General features: G+C 39.6%; 2 protein-coding genes and 1 long non-coding RNA gene across 8 annotated transcripts in view; 2 read left to right on the forward strand and 1 right to left on the reverse strand.

Annotated features, from left to right (window-relative positions):
• Positions 1-2,678, forward strand: part of NCKAP5 (NCK associated protein 5) — a 666,974-nt gene extending 664,296 nt beyond the window's left edge. For all 4 annotated transcript variants that reach the window (XM_087920337.1, XM_087920334.1, XM_087920335.1 and 1 more), the window contains one exon: positions 1,477-2,678. Coding sequence is in view for 1 of the 4 variants with exons in the window: in XM_087920334.1 (XP_087776460.1) it covers positions 1,477-1,493 (17 nt within the window). In the remaining 3 variants the exon portion in view is untranslated. The remainder of the gene's footprint in view (positions 1-1,476) is intronic.
• The window catches only part of LOC148128003 (uncharacterized), a 59,427-nt gene extending 54,163 nt beyond the window's left edge, over positions 1-5,264 (reverse strand). For both annotated transcript variants that reach the window (XR_015740798.1, XR_015740799.1), the window contains exons 1-2: positions 5,058-5,264; positions 1,823-1,872 (exon numbers count right to left, since the gene is read on the reverse strand). This is a non-coding gene — a long non-coding RNA (uncharacterized LOC148128003). The remainder of the gene's footprint in view (positions 1-1,822; positions 1,873-5,057) is intronic.
• A 1,298-nt stretch (positions 5,265-6,562) lies between these two features.
• The window catches only part of LYPD1 (LY6/PLAUR domain containing 1), a 70,100-nt gene continuing 60,863 nt past the window's right edge, over positions 6,563-15,799 (forward strand). Inside the window, exons 1-2 of one of the 2 annotated variants that reach the window (XM_087920339.1) lie at positions 6,563-6,947; positions 8,765-8,902. In XM_087920339.1, the coding sequence (XP_087776465.1) occupies positions 6,896-6,947; positions 8,765-8,902 (190 nt within the window). In that variant the 5' untranslated portion in view covers positions 6,563-6,895. The remainder of the gene's footprint in view (positions 6,948-8,764; positions 8,903-15,799) is intronic. The other variant, XM_026714642.2, reaches the window with a different exon arrangement.

Consider the following 15,799-nt stretch of genomic DNA (forward strand, 5'->3'; position numbering starts at 1 on the left):
TTACTTTTATTAGGAAATAATTTTAGTTTAAAAAGATCTATTTGTTTTATATGCAAAAGGTGATACTATTTTTCTACCATGTTTTATTAGCATCTGCTATGTGTATGTTTGTATGTGGTGTGTGAGAGGGAGAGAAAGAGGGTAGAACTTTCTCTTTCCTCCAATTCAAGGTACAGTTAAATCCCGAGGTTAAGAATTAATTCCATTCCTAATTCTGTCCTCAAGGTGAATTTGTATGTAAAGTAAAACAGGTTATTTTGTCAAACGTTTATCTTGCTACATAGCAGAGAAAAATGGGAGCTCAATGTGACTGAACGTGGAAGATACTGTTCTCCTTCCACAAGCCACGGAACCACTGAACACGCCCCCAGTGCTTTCAGAAACCACTGAAACAGGTTGCGTAATATCCTAAAAATGCACACACTACTTCATGATGCAGCTTCAGTGATTCTTCAATTTGCTGGGGGAAAGCACTATTTGCCATTTTGGTCAGAACTCATTGCCAAGTCATCCATCTGCAGGTAGCCTGTTCATAATCTGGAGTTGTTTGTAAGCCAGAGGTTTACAACGTGGGGACTTCCTGTATAAAAGTTCCCAATTCAAAAGCCTATTAAAAGAGACAATACATCTCTTTATGTTAATTGAATAATAGAGGTCACTTTCATGCCACTGAAATACCTGATACATATTTCAATCTGTGTGTAAACATTTGATAGACCAGTATTTCTGTCTCAGTCCAATAGGAGACGTGTTTAATTTATATAAACACAGTATCTAATTCCCTTGCTACAAATGCATTGGCCTCAGTGTGGTATATTGGTGAACATATATGGACTGGTTTGGAATGTCAGTTTTTCAAACCAATAATGTAAAAGAGACAATAGCAACATTTCAATATCTTGCAAGGAGTCTTAATTAAAATCTGATTCTATGCAAACTGAAAAGGTGCCATCCAAAGAAACTAGGTATCCCTAAGAACACTGAATTCAAAATATTTTTGTCTTATATTCAAATGTTCCAATGATACTAGAAAGGCTTAACCTATCAGTCTTATCCAAAATTTCTGTCTGTAATTTCATATGAAATGAAGTTCACAAAGATAAATATTTGGCTTTCTTGTCCTTAAAAAATAATTGCTAAAGAATGGAAATGTAAATTACTCTGAAAATTTCAAGCATACTTTACACGTACAGATTCCAGAATCAGCTTCTTAAAATGTAAATGGTGTTTTGCAAATTGAGTCCTGGTTGTCTGAGTTGAATCGTTAAAGCTATGATTTATCCCAAAATTGACTTTATTATTGCATTTAATTATAATAGAGGATTAAGCCCAAAAGTATTTGACAAGCTATTTCTTTTCTTACTATGAATGTTAGACAGCCAGTAATTGACCATTTATAGTATGGTTAACAATTTTGTTTATTTTTGTAAAGATTGTGTTTCTAATTCTTATTCTCCTGTTCTTAAATTGTTACAGAAATTGAAGCAACCTGAGGAAATGAAACAAGATTCTCAAAAAAAAGGATGTCTAAAGTTTGCTTTGAACTCTCATTAAATTTAATAGCAACCGATATATTTTGTTGGGTAGGGGGAGAACAGTGAAAACAAAGTTGAAGGACAAGAAGAAAATGGAAATAACGAAGAAATGTCTCTACATAGTTCTTGAGATGGAGAACACACAGAACCTTTGACAGTTTCTTTGTATGATATCTTCTCATCCAGTGCAAGCTCATACAATGTTTAAAGATATTCAATAGCGACGAAGCACTTAATGGAGGAACTAAATAAGATCAGTAAATATATTGAGAGTTGCTAAGACTCACCATAGCATCTATCTTGGTGTGATCAAACAATGAAGAGAGGAGACTGCATCCTTGTGTTAAGAAAGAAAACACAATACCTGTAACAGTTGTAACTTTTAAAGTCTTAATTTGCACTTTCATGAATTATATTGTACAGAAGTTGTAAAAAAATTCTTTGACAAAGAAAAATATATTTGTAGAAAAACATGATAGCAATAAACACTAATTTGTGCCATGCTTCTGAAATGGCACATTACTAACTTTAAATACTGGTCTTAATATTAACAAAATTAGGGATCATTTTTATAAAATAAAGTTTTATAAGCATTCTAGTCTTAAAATTGTATGCAGCTGAATTGCTTGGTTTGCCAAAATTGAATTTGCCAAATTACATTAAAACCACTTGGATTACATTATACAACATAAAAATGCTGTTTTAAACTAAGGTTTATTCTGAGTTCAAACATTTCCAAAAGATACTCCATCTGTAGTCTTCTGTCATTGTTATATCTTATGCTAATTTAACATGTTTTCATATTTTATCTTAATGTTATTTCAAAATCATGGAGAAAAGGCCATTTAGATTTGTAATTTACATGTTAAATTTTTGTAATAAGGAAAAAATGGTGCTAGCAAAGAAATTTGTGAAGTTTTTTTCCTACAAAGACTGTTTATATGTGAGGGAAATGTCTATTTCAAAGGTGGAGTGTTATTTTTTCTAGATGTGGAGTATTTATAACAACTTTTGTACAGCAATCTGTAATCTAGCTATGTTTGTGATACCTAGTCATTTTACTTCATTTATAGCAAATTCCTATTCATTTTTCCTCGAAGTATGATGTACTATCAGTGTTATTAAAATCTTTGTGCAATGTTACATTTTATGTTGTTTTCAACTATACAGTACTGTCAGGGTGGACTTCATTCTCTCAGACTTTTATAAAATTTATTTTGGAATTTATTTCTGAATAAAAGTCAAATCACATCTGGATATTCAAATATATATGGCAAAATAGTCATTTCAACAAAGATTAATCTAAAGAAATGAGTTAAATTTAATTACGCATTAAAAAAACAGCCTAGAAGTAGACTAAACATATTTTTTATTTGCCTAACAGGTAAGAAAGCAACAGAAAAATGTAGCAATGTTTCCATAGGGGGGAAAAAAACAGCCAGATGAAAAGTAATGATGATAATTCTCCAGCCATTTCCATTCTCCAACCACAGAGATTTAAATGCTCCAGGACAAAGGAATGTGCAGATAGTTTGGTGAATTTGCAAAATGGGAACATTTGATGCTAAATTCATAGCTCTTTAGCATCTGCATCCTCTTGGAAAAAAAATGGACAGTGTTGAAAACAAAAATCTCTCAAAGACGAGGTAGGCAAAGCCCACCAGCTTTGGAATATTAGTTGTAATGCATATTTTAAAAATGTAACACTCTTGTGCAAAATGGACTGTAGGATGCTGTCAGCCAAGTCAATCACCTATCATCCATCATCAGTCAAACAAAACTACACCAACTTCATCTTTTCTTCCTTAAGGATTTTGTTATGTCAAAAAAAAAAAAAGAAGATAAAAGAACCAATGACAAAAAAAAACAAGGTTTTTAACAAAAAGTGTCCAGGTGCCCATAATATCAAATACTGAGGCCTTTTCTGGAAACTCCCTACAGAAATCCATTTTTACCCTATTAAGCATATTTCATGGGTGCTTTTAGTGAAAAACTCCCAACTCTGGTACATTTGTTCATTCTCTCTCCCCCTCTCTGTGCCCCCCCCTTTTTTTTTCCCACTGCATACTCCCAGGAAAACACAAGGGGGTTACAGAAAAATGACTTAGAACCATTATAAAATGTGGCTTCCATGCATAGTATCTCTGTGTTATGGGATTGTCCCATTTGTGTTATCTTCCATTTATAGATTTTCCAAATTACCATTTTCTTGTGTGTTTTGCCAAAAATATTGACTAAAGAGAGAAAGATGGCACTCCTTAGGTTGCCTTTCGTGATAATACTAAATTTCCTCTGAAAGCATCTAATGTGACTTCACAATAAAACCTTACTTTGAAGTCTACAATGCAAAAAATGGAACACGTGTTAAAATTATGTGGGACTACTATACCACGTGATGAAACCTTTAGCATTTCCCCCATTTTGCAGTTTACATCAGCAACAAGTTTCTTGTGAGCTAGTCCATGTTTTAAACAGTCTTGTTTCAGAAAATAACCATTTTCTCCTTATTAACATCAAGCCACTATGTGTAAGCTTTATTCCACTTCCCTTCCTTTCCTGATTTATATAATCAATTCAGCCTTGAGCAATCATTGGCATATTCCTGGTGGAAGTATAGATGTCTGTGCCCTAGGAAGAACGTTGTGAAATATACACCACTGCTTATTCGGCCGTGTTTCAAAATATGCCCTTCGTAGTACATTTAATTAGCCAGGTCAGGGCAGCACTGGCAACTAAGATTCTGTAGCCATTGGATAGATCTCAAGAGCTGAATTAAAGGACTCTGATACAGCAAGTGACCTCAGACCCATGAAAACACATTGTAATGCCGCATTATTTTTGCTGATCATTGGTTTCATCTCGGATGAATGGTTCACAAGTCACATAAAGCTATGAAATACATATAACCATGGCTTGGCTCACCCTGTAGGTTAACTCACTGACAAATAATGCTATATGGAAAGTATACACCCCGACTCCGGTGATGAACATCTCTTGGTAACTTCCCATGATGACCCCGACAAATACTGGGCAGAAATTTTTAATTGACTTCATTTAAAGATAACGGAGGAAAAAAAATCCTTGGGGATTCGTTCTTTCATGCTCGCCTTTTCCTCAGCAAAACCAGACCAGACCAGACCAGAGGCTCCGAGTTAAGGGCACCAGGTGGAAACCGCCTCTTCTCCAAACGGACGTCCTTTTGCGGCCAGTGAAATTAGTAAAGGAGGCCTGTATAGTCAGCCCCGCTCCTCTGGGTTTAAGGAAGCCCGCGTGAAAGGTTGTTTGGCTGCTAAATCGTTGCCTCGCTCGCTCATTTTATATCAGCCCGGCAGAGGGAGGCTAAGCCGGCCGCACAAACTTACCAGCTCCCAAAAGGCTATTATGGGAACGGGAAAAGCGAAGACCCGCAAGGCGCGCGTTTCTCCCTCTTTGCCCTGACCATTCGTACCCTAAGGAACCTCGCCTGGCGGAAAAGTAAGGCGCGAATGGACACACGGGCTCTTTATTCGCGCTTTTGAGTACCTTACTCGGGCTCTCGCTCGCCCGTTCCTTTCGTTTATTCCCGTCGAGCCAGTCCTGAAGTGTGTTTATGTGCCCCCACTTGTCCCCCCCCAGATGTTCTCGAAACATCTAGATGTGTCCGAAGGCACCGGAGCCGAGGTGTAAACTACTCCGCGTGTAAACCTACTCATAGATACCGTAACATGGGTTGGTATTGAGTTTTTATTTTTTAAAGGACCTTCCCTATACATCAACCCCATCCCCCGATTTTCTCTCGATCTTACACACATTTCCTTCTCCAAAAAAAAAAAGATTGAGCCCGTCCCCCTTCAGGCGCGTGGCCACGGAGGCGCAACCGGGCGCCCCTTTCGCCTCTCTCGTAACCCGGGTCGCCTTCAGCGCCGTCCCTTGCCCCGCGAGAGGCGCGCATTTGGCAGCTCCGCGCTCAGAAGCGCGGCTCCCTCGTTGCTTTAGCGGAGTGACTGAGCGCTTTTTGAAGTCACTGATTTCCCGGGCCTTTCCGCTGTGACACGATTTAGAAAGTAAGCGGGGGCAAAAGGGCGGGCGGCACCCGAGACTTTTCCCGGAAAAGTCGGAGGAACGATCGGCTCGTTTTAACCGTACAAGAGACCCAAGCGAGGCGCGCTTGCACAGGTTGTGCGCTATTCCTGCCGAGCTCAAGTAACCGCGTCCATGCGCGAGCCCACACACGTCCTCATCCTTTAAGGCGAGAAAAACTGATCGTCGCCCGCCTTAATGGCCCAAAGCACTCGGAAGCAGCCGGCGGAGCGCAATGTTAATTAACCGTTTCGGAGCGATCTCGCCTGTTGCAATTTTTTTCAAGCCAAAGGGGCTTAGGAGGCGCATGCGCACTCAGGAAAGGAAAAGGTCGGATGGAGAACGCGGCGAAAGAGCGTGACAGAAAAGCGAGTCAGCGCGAGTCTGTGAGCGTGCGGGGCTTGAGAGACGATAAAGGAGTAACCAAACGTTTAAAATTAGTATCACTGCCCTAAAATAATACGCCGAACAAACCGTCAGCTGTCCCTGAGAAACTAAAGAAGCGTTAGACCCATCTCGTGTTTGGATGGGAGACCTCTGAGTGATCCCAAGTAGGGTGTCTAAACTGGAAAAGAAGCACCACTTCCATACTGTCAATAAGGTGCGTCCATGATATAACACCTGAAGGCGAGAGAGACTTTACTGCTGCTCTTCCCGCGTGGCTGCCTGTTAAATTGGCCTCTCTTTCCCTCGTAGGCATAACCCGAAGGGGTTGCAAGGCTTCGCGGGCAAGGTGGCGGGAAAAATCCACGGGAAGGTCGCTCTGGTTCCTCCTCCGCAGCTGGTCCGACCAGACGTCTCCAGGCGCAACGTCGTCTGTGCCGGAGCGTGACGGCTCCCACCCTCTTCCCCAAAGTTTCTTTCCTCTCCCCGCCTCAGAAAATAAGGGCTGGGAGAAGAAGAAAAAAAAGGGGGAGAAGGGTGACGTGGCCCGACGAAAAGGGAGGGGGCCTGCGCGGGGCGGGGGGCGCCCGCCTCTCTCGCGTTCCCTCGCGCTCCTTTTTCTTGGCGCGGCGTCTTCCGTGGTACTTTCAGTCTCTTAACTCCGGCGACGCTGGAGGGAGCTCAAGCGGGAAAAGGAAAGAGCCCGGCCAGGTTGGCGATGCGGGCTCGGGCGTCGCTTGCTGCCCTCGGAGCTCCTCTCCGCAGCGGCGGCGGCGGCGGCTGCAGCAGCGCCACTCCGTCCGAGCCGAGGTGCGCAGCTCTCCGACCTTCGCCCGGCTCGGGCTGTTGCTGAGACCGCGCGTTTTTTCCTCGCCCGCCGACGCCACCTTCAACCTCCGACGGCGGCTCCCAAGAGGATGTGGCTCCTCGCCGTGACGACAACTTTCTGGGGATTGTTGCTGGCGCCAGGTAAGCGCGTGAAGGGGGACAGGCTGGTCCCCTCTCGCCACCTTTTCCCGCCTCTGGCGCTTCGCCTTCTTCGGGGAGGAAGCCCGCCGAGGGAAGGGATACCTGGCAAAGTTCGCCTGTGCCCCTCCGAGCTATCCCGAGACGACGACGAAGACGAAGACCGCGGTTGTTCCTCAGCCGCTTGGCTGCACCCTGACTCGCCTCCTGGTTTGAGCCGCGGGCGGCAGCCGGGTGGACGCGCGCGCCTCGCATCCTAACGGTTGTTGCAACAAGCGCAAGGGCCAATAAGGCTTTTGGTGGTTTTTTTTTTCTCTTTCTTTCTCTCAAGCGGGAGACGGTGCTTCATTACAGCCGCCCCGGCTGGGAAGGCGTGAGGGCAAAGCTCGAGGTACCCCAGTGGCCGTTGTCCCCCTCCCCTCTTTCCGGAAAACAGCCCCCTCCCCGCTTTTTGCTCGTCTCTGGACCCGCGTCGCCAGACGGACGGCTCAACTTCAGGCAGCTCGCTAAGCGCCGCCACCTTCCCTAACCCCCTTTCTCGGCTGTTCCCACTCGGGGCTGGGAAGAAGAGGCGAGCGGGGCTTTTTAGCGAGTTATCCTCCCCCGGCAGCGGCTGAGAGCCCGCCCGTCTGGCCCCCTTTCCTCTAACGGAATGGGAGGCAGAACTCCCCAATCCCTTTCCCAAGTAGCCGAAGGGAGCTTGTTATTCATAGTGCTTGGAATATTGTAACTTAATAGCTTGTGGGGATGGCTTTGGCTCTCTCTTTCTGGCCTTTCCTCTCCTCCTCCCCCCCCACTCCCCAATTGAGTGGGGCAAACTCATTTGGGGAATGAGGATCCGGAGCGGCTCCCTCACCTCAAGTCAAGGTTGAGTGCCCATCTTCTCCCGTTAGGCTCTTCAGTGAGACCGGACCGCTTATGGGTGGTGGGATCAGACAACTTCATTTATAGCGAGTCGCCCTCTTTGAGCCCAAGGCGAGCTTTTCTTTTCTCTTCGGGAGCTACCCTAGTGCAACCCTGAGCGCATCTTGAAAACGGGATTAATAGAAGGCGACCCTCCTGCGTTTTGTTTCCCACCTTTCTGTTCAACAACGCCGATGCCCGTCCTCCCCGGCGACCACAGGTACTCGATTCATTGCCGGGGCAGAGCTCCAAAAGAATAGTGAAATACCTGAATGCGTCTCCTTGCCCTCGCCTTAACTTCCAGAAGGACCTCGTTTACATGATAAAAGAGGTGAACTGAGGATGCTTTGCAGCTGTTAATTGTGCATAGCAAAATAGTAATTAAATCATTTGCAATTAATTGGCAGTTCCCTTTTGCACGGAAAAGCTCTGGAGCGTATAAATTAAGAACAGTGCTCCCAGGTCCACTCTGCCCCCAGCGCCGTTCGTTTGCTTTTTAAAAGCATAGCGCTTAAAAAAAAAAACACTCCGAGGAGAGGAAAATCGGTGAGCAAAACAAATCAATTTTGTTACATGTCCTTATTGTTCATTCTGCCCCCTGCTGGATGCAATTTAGGCTGATGCAGATGCAGGTGGTTATGAAAACTTAGAAGCAGAATAACTCGTGAAGAAATCACATTCTGTGTGTGGTCAGCATTTGCAAAAGACCAAGGCCAGACCCCAATGCAAGAATTCAGTTAATATGTGAGAGTCAAGAGGCATTGACACATTTTTTTTAAAAAAAAAAAGGGGGGGAGGAGGAAAACTTGGCAAATCATACAATCTTTAGGCATTTATCCATAAATCAAGTTGATTGCAATGTAGCATTAGAATTTCTTAAAACTTATGCTATCTACCAATGAAACTTTCTATTTTAGGATTTGCTCTGCAAATACAGTGTTATCAGTGTGAGGAATTTCAGCTAAATAATGACTGTTCGGCGCCAGAGTTCATTGTGAATTGTACTGTGAATGTCCAAGACATGTGTCAGAAGGAAGTAATGGAAAAAAGTTCAGGTAAGATAAATCGTGCTAATTACTGCTTATAATGGACAGCCCTCTCTTTGCATTTTCTTTTCTATCTAATTCATATTTAGAAAATATAAGTTATTTGGAGAAATCAAGCGTATGTTCATAAATAATGTAATTTGATCTAAATATACAGATTACACCTTTCACTTCCTCCAAAGTATATAACTGGGTAATAAAGCTGAAATTACTTTAATAAAATACAAATTTTAGGCCTATTGAAAATAGTAGGAAAGGACTAACAAGTTCATTTAATTTCATCACAGTACAAGTAATTACAAAGAGAATGTACTGAATTGGTAGCTCTTTTTATTTACTCCAGCAGTTCATGAGACTTGATGTTTGATCTAGGCAGGGAATAGCTATGGAAATTGAGGTAGTAATTAAAGTGAGACTAAGAAATGTGCTTATGTTTTACAAAAAAAGAGAAATTTATTTCAGAATTTTCCACAAAAGGTTTAGATATTCTAAATTTTAGACAGAGTGCAAACAACTTTACAGAAATAATGGATAAAATATTTGCGTTTTCTATATATCAGACAATTTTTGGGCTAAAGTGTAAATTTGGAAGAAACAAGCTGATGTATAGAAGTTCTTCTTTCCAAAGATAGGAAATATATATAAAAGTCAAAATGCAACAGCTTCTTAATCCATGCAGTTTCATTTGAACTTCCAAAATGAGATCAGGCTTATTAAAGCAAGATAATTGCATACATGGAGAATACTCTTTATGTGATTGACCTTGGAGAAGAATACCAGAATATAGTTGCCAAGTACTTTGTTTATGCTTTTAGCTCTAGCAATGGATTCATATTCCTGATAGTTTTGCAATAAATCTGATAATGATATAAATAAATAGAATTGTGGGTAGTTGTTCCTGGTAAAAAATACCAAGAATGATTAACCAATCATATATTGTGATTAGGGCAAGATTTTCTTGAAATACAGTGCCATGATAACAATTACTAGACCTTTATACTGTATATCTTCTTCATAATATTTTTGCTTAACTTGTAAAAATGAAAGGGAACTGAAATTCGAGTAGATTCAGCAAAGTACCGTACAGCCCGCTAGTGTCAAAGTACTTGACCTACTCTAGAGGCCAGACAATTGCTTATCATCAATATGGGCAGGTGAACTTTGACTTGTTCCAAAGAATGAAATAGAGGTCAGGTTATGTTTATAACTCTCTGAACATGAAGGGAACAAAGTATTGAGTTCAAGCACAAAGTTTCAGAACACTAATTAATCCTTTTACTGTCCTTATATTTACATCTGTACTGAATTTTAATGAAACCATACTATTTTGATGTATTTTTTAGTATTTATTTCAAGTTTGGACACATATCTAAAAATACACATTTTGTTCGAAAACTAATTAATTAAAAAGAAAGATGACATTTGTAATGGGCTAAAGATATTAAAAGAAATCTTTGTAAAAAAAATAATAACCCTCTTGAAATGTTGAAATGCTACTTTTCATTATATTATTTGTAATAGTGTTCTTTTGGACCACAACATTTTACCACAAGTTACAGTTTTAAATTCTAACAGCCTTCCAGGAATCATATTAATAGTCTTTTAAGTTCAAAGTTATCAAGGCATAAAATGTGTGTCAGCAAAAGTGCTTTATCTTGAAATGAGTTGCTTAAACCTTTTTTGGAAAATTCTATTCTACATTTTAAAAATAAGATTTACAAGTGAATTTTCAAGCTAAGTTACCATGACAATATTAATTTCAAAGTTAGAACTATTTTAAGTGGTCCTTCAAACTTTTAAATTGAACATAGTGTGTCTTTCCAACTCTAGTTAAATTGTTTGTAATATTTTCCATAGAATAGGAACATTGCTAATTACTTTTTTCCTTTGGGATTTACCAAACTAAGTAAGAATTGTGCTTCATTTAACTTTAGAACTTATTTTAACAATTATATCATGCAGCTTTTATTTCATAAAATATTATTTTAAATGATTTATTTTATTTATTTATTCAAATTTATTTAGCACCCATCTTGTGGTTCAAAACAATTCTGATTAAAATGAACGGAAACTTTGACTTTAAAATCAACGCAAATTCCTACTTTTAACATTAGAGATTCTTTGACAAATTAAGATTTTACCTCAACTTCTCTAATCTGAACAAAAGGTGACTTAGTTTTCAGTAAATCAGCAGGAGAAGCAAATATATTCTAATTTAGTCCTATTAAAGTCAGTAAGAGGAAGGTTGTGATATTTAGTGTATTACACAAAGAAAATTACTCAGAAGATTTAACTTCCCTTTAATATCCCTAAGAAAGAATTTGGACGAGCAAAACAATCAATGTTTAGCCTTAATTTGATATGAAAGGATTCAGGTCACTTATATAGTAAAGTAACCATTAATACTCAGTCAACTTTATTTCTTTCATTTTTTGATCACAGAATATAAAATAGACAAAACAAATTTCAGTAATTTTATATTTGTAATATTAGGTGTTAACATTAAACATATAGAGCATAAAATATTATAAACTAAAATCTCCAAATAAGTAATTGTATGAGTTTAAAATCTATGTATTATATTTTTGTATAATAAAATAATAATGCTAACTATATAACAACAGTTGCAATGTTTTATCTTTATATCTATAGTTCCTTCAATATTTACTAAAACTTGTTTAGCTTACTTAAATAACCTGGCATTACTCTAATCCTAATGTGGAATAATATTGATACAAATTAAAACATTAGCTATCAGGTAACTTTTAAAAAGTATACAATAACATCAGGTACTAAGATAGAAACATGTTTCTAACCCCATTAACTATTGTTTCCTACATTCCATTGTGCCTAATTCTCAGACATTGCCTACCTGAGTCCCTGCAGGTTTCTTGGCAAGATTTGGAAGTCATTTGCCATTGCTTCCTTTTAAGGGCTGAAAGAAAGTGACTGGCCCAAGGTCACCCAGCTGGCCTTATGCCTATGGTAGAACCTGAACTGACAGTCTTCCAGTTTCTAGCCTGATGCCTAAACTACTGTACCAAACTGGCTTTTAATTACCACTTACAGTCCCAGTCACATTTCCATTTTATATGCTGACACACAGAATTTGGCACAATTATGAGTAATAGAAGAGTGATTAGATTTCAGCAGAACTACTATGGGATAAAATTATGTTTGCCAGACACATTTACAAATTTAACTGGTGGTAAATACATTGAACTCAGAGGACTTATTTCAGAATAGATATACAGAGTTTGGAATAATGTTGAATTTGTTTAGACTTAAAATGTGCACAGAATAAAATACCACATTCTCCGTACTTTTAACAGCACTTGTTTAACACAACCATTTTCTAATTCAACTTACTTTTACATTTGGTTAATACTAAAATCTCATTACTGATTTTCATTTTATAAGGAAACTTCTGTATCTTAATTTTTACCTCAGCTTATACAGTACAAAACTTTGTAATATTACTGTTGCATTTTCCCAATTTCATTAAATGGTTAGAAAACTGAATTCTATCTTTTATACACTAAATAAAATATGTTATTTTTAACATAGATTTTAGTTGATATCCAGCTTATTTATTTTTTAAAGCTTAACTTAGATATGAAATGCAACATTCTAAGACTCTATTTAGTCCAAATCAGTAACAGATTACTTCATGTAGCATATACGTATCTCCCCCATTAGAGAAAGAATAACTTCTTTTGATGTTAACCTGAAGTATTTATACATTAGTAGCAATCATGTAATTTTTAAAAGTCAGGTGGCAATCGTTAAAATGACTAATGATAGCTCTACAGTGACCATTCCAACAGTACCAAAAAAAGTGGTGTATGATTATTTTTCATATGACCATTGTAGCATCCCCGTGGTCATGTGATCAAAATTCAGGTGCTTGCCAGCTGACTCATTTATGACAGTTGCCGTGTCATGTGTTCATCTTTTGTGACCTTCTGACAAGCGAAGTCAATGGGAAAGCCAGATTCACTTAACAACCATGTTACTAACTTAACTGATTCATTTAACAACTGTGGCAAGAAAGATTGTAAATTGGGGCAAAATCAATTAACAAATGGGGAACTTGTTTAAACAATTTATTGTTTAAAAATTAAGATTGACTTTTAACAATCAAGATTTGACTACAAGCTCAGAGGGATATAAATCAGAAATTCTTGATTGATGTAGTTGCAGTCAGATCAAACAGCATAGCCAGTTGTGGCCAGAACAGAAGCAATGAGGAAAAGCCATAGAGAGATATGTTAAATCAGTCAATCAGAGTAGAGCTGGAAGGTACCTTGGAGATCTTCTAATCCAACTCAATGCTCAAGCAGGAGACCCTACCCCATTTCAGACAGGTGGCTGTCCAGTCTCTTCTTAAAAACCTTCAGTGATGAAGCACCTACAACTATGGAAGGCAAACTCTTCCACTGGTTAATTGTCCTCACTGTTAGGAAGTGTCTCCTTTAATTCCAGGTTGCTTTTCTCCTTGGTTAGTTTCCATCCATCGTTTCTTCTCCTGCCCACAGTTGCTTTGGTAAATAAGATGCCCATCTCTTCTTTGTGGTAGCCTCTCAAATACTGGGATACTGCTATCCTATCATGTCACCTCTAATCCTTCTTTTCTCTAGACGAGCTAATCCCAAATCCTGCAACCGTTCTTCATATGTTTTAGTCTCCAGGCCTTTAATAATTTTTGTTGCTCTTCTTTGCATTTTTTCCAAGTCTCAACAACTTTTTGTAATGTGGTGACCAAAACTGGATGCAGTATTCTAGATATGATACTGCTTTATAAAGCAGTACTAATACTTCACATGAATTTGATTATATGCCTCTGTTTATACAACCAAGGGTTGTGTTAACCATTTTGGCTGCTGCCACACACTGCTGGCTCATATTTAAATTATCGTCCACTAGGACTCAAGTTTCCTCCCACAGTTATTGTTTTTGAGCCAGGTGGCATATTTTATGCCTGTGAAGGAATTCTTTATAATTGACTCTTTTTAGTCCGGAAATCAAAAGGAAATTCTGGTGAGCTGTATTTCACACTGTATTATTTGTTTTTTGAAAGGGTGGTGTCAGATTCAAGCTCCCGATTTTAAACTACATAGCTTAACACAGCTGCCTACAAAGCACAACTCCCACCCTGTAATTCTACTCCTGATTTATTTTATACATTTATTCCTGTGGTAGGATTCAAATTTTTTTTTTTTACTACCGGTACTGTGGGCATGGTTTGGTGGGTAGAGCAGGGAAAGGATACTGCAAAATCCCTATTCCCTCCCCACTCCTGAGGGAAAGGTTACTGTAAAACTCTCTTCCCTCCCCATCCCACTAACCTGCTTTCCAGCTCCTTTTTTCTATGTAGGGCAACAAAAGAAGACACAGCCAATCATCTGGGACTCGGGAGGCAGAGAATAGAGGGGGCGGGGCCAGTCAGAGATGGTATTTGCCGGTTCTCCAGAACTGGTCAGAACCTGCTGAATACCACTTCGGGTTTATTCCATCTTAATTGGTCTCCCACTCCCCCCCACCATTCGAGTTTTCTTTTGCAAAACTCAACATTTTAGGCATTTAAGTATTAAATTGTGGACCATTAATCCACCTTAATACAGATATAAAGGGATAGGCAATAATTTAAGGTAGACGTATGCATATACAATTGTGAGAACATGGTGGGTATACTTGCATGATCAATCACAAACTATCCATATATTAAAATAAGTCTCAAGCTCAAATTGTCACAAGCATCTGATAAGGACTAGCCTGAGCACTGAAATCCCTCATGTCCAACCCCAGAAGCCTCCAGCATGTCAAAAACTGAAGAACATCACAGCACATCTCCAAATCGTTTATATCAGATTAGCAAAGCTGCACTGCAAAGGAGAGACTTTTTCTCTTTACACTGGTCAATGGCAGACTCTGGCTGTGACTGTCCTAAAAAGAGAAATGGGAGGAGAGGCCATTCTCCAGCTCATTTCTTTGCTGTGGAGTGAAGCTATCTTGACATTCTAAAGTCACAAGCACAGCAGACAGAAATTGTGGTAAGGAAGCAGATCCCAGCCCCACTTGTGAAATCCCGACAGTGCAGGACCAGGAATGCAGTGTGTGCCTTGCCTGGCTCTGGCACCATGACCTCTGCAGCCCAAAGAAGGGCCAGGGCTCTCTGAGACTGGCAACCTACCAACCCATCTCTAGCAGCTTTTTTCCTTGCCACACACAGAAGCAAGGTGCCTTCTACCACCTATCCTCCACTACTCCATGCACTGTTGAATGCTATAGAAAATGACATGGAAGGACACCTGTGGCACATAGACTATGAGTGTGAGACCTGTTTATTAAAAGGCAAACTTCTGATATTGTTTCCCATTTGGGGGAAAGCGTGTGTGTGTGTGTGTGGAGGTATAGCTGAGGACATTTCAAAGCAAAGTATTATACTGTAGTCAACATTCTGCCTTAAAGAGTGCTAGGTACATGGAAAACAAACTTGATGCTAAAAGCTACTGCTTCCATCTTCACTCACGCCAATTCCTCATTTAAGTGTAACAAAATGCTCTAGCAATCTTTAGAAATGAAGTTAGAGGGACGGGAAGTGGATGACATCAAGGGAAGTGTCCTCAGGCACAGTGGACAGCAAGGCAGCAGGTTGCTTATTTGTAGTATAAAGATATTGTGCAGCAGAGCTTAAGCTGGATGACATGGTACTGTTCTTGGATTCTCACCCCAGCTTCATTTATAGAAGACAAACTTTAAATAAATAGCTTTCAGAATTAATCAAACCAAATATCTTTATTAAAATTAAAAGGACAATTTAACACAGCAATTTGTTGTCCCAAAGGTGCTTTTTCAAGAGGCAACTGGATTTTCTGGGTTTTTTTTTCTTTGAAGACGTTTTGC

Source organism: Pseudonaja textilis, chromosome 1, assembly GCF_049901715.1.
Source record: "Pseudonaja textilis isolate UNSWEBS1 chromosome 1, rPseTex1.2, whole genome shotgun sequence".
NCBI classification, from domain to species: domain Eukaryota; kingdom Metazoa; phylum Chordata; class Lepidosauria; order Squamata; family Elapidae; genus Pseudonaja; species Pseudonaja textilis.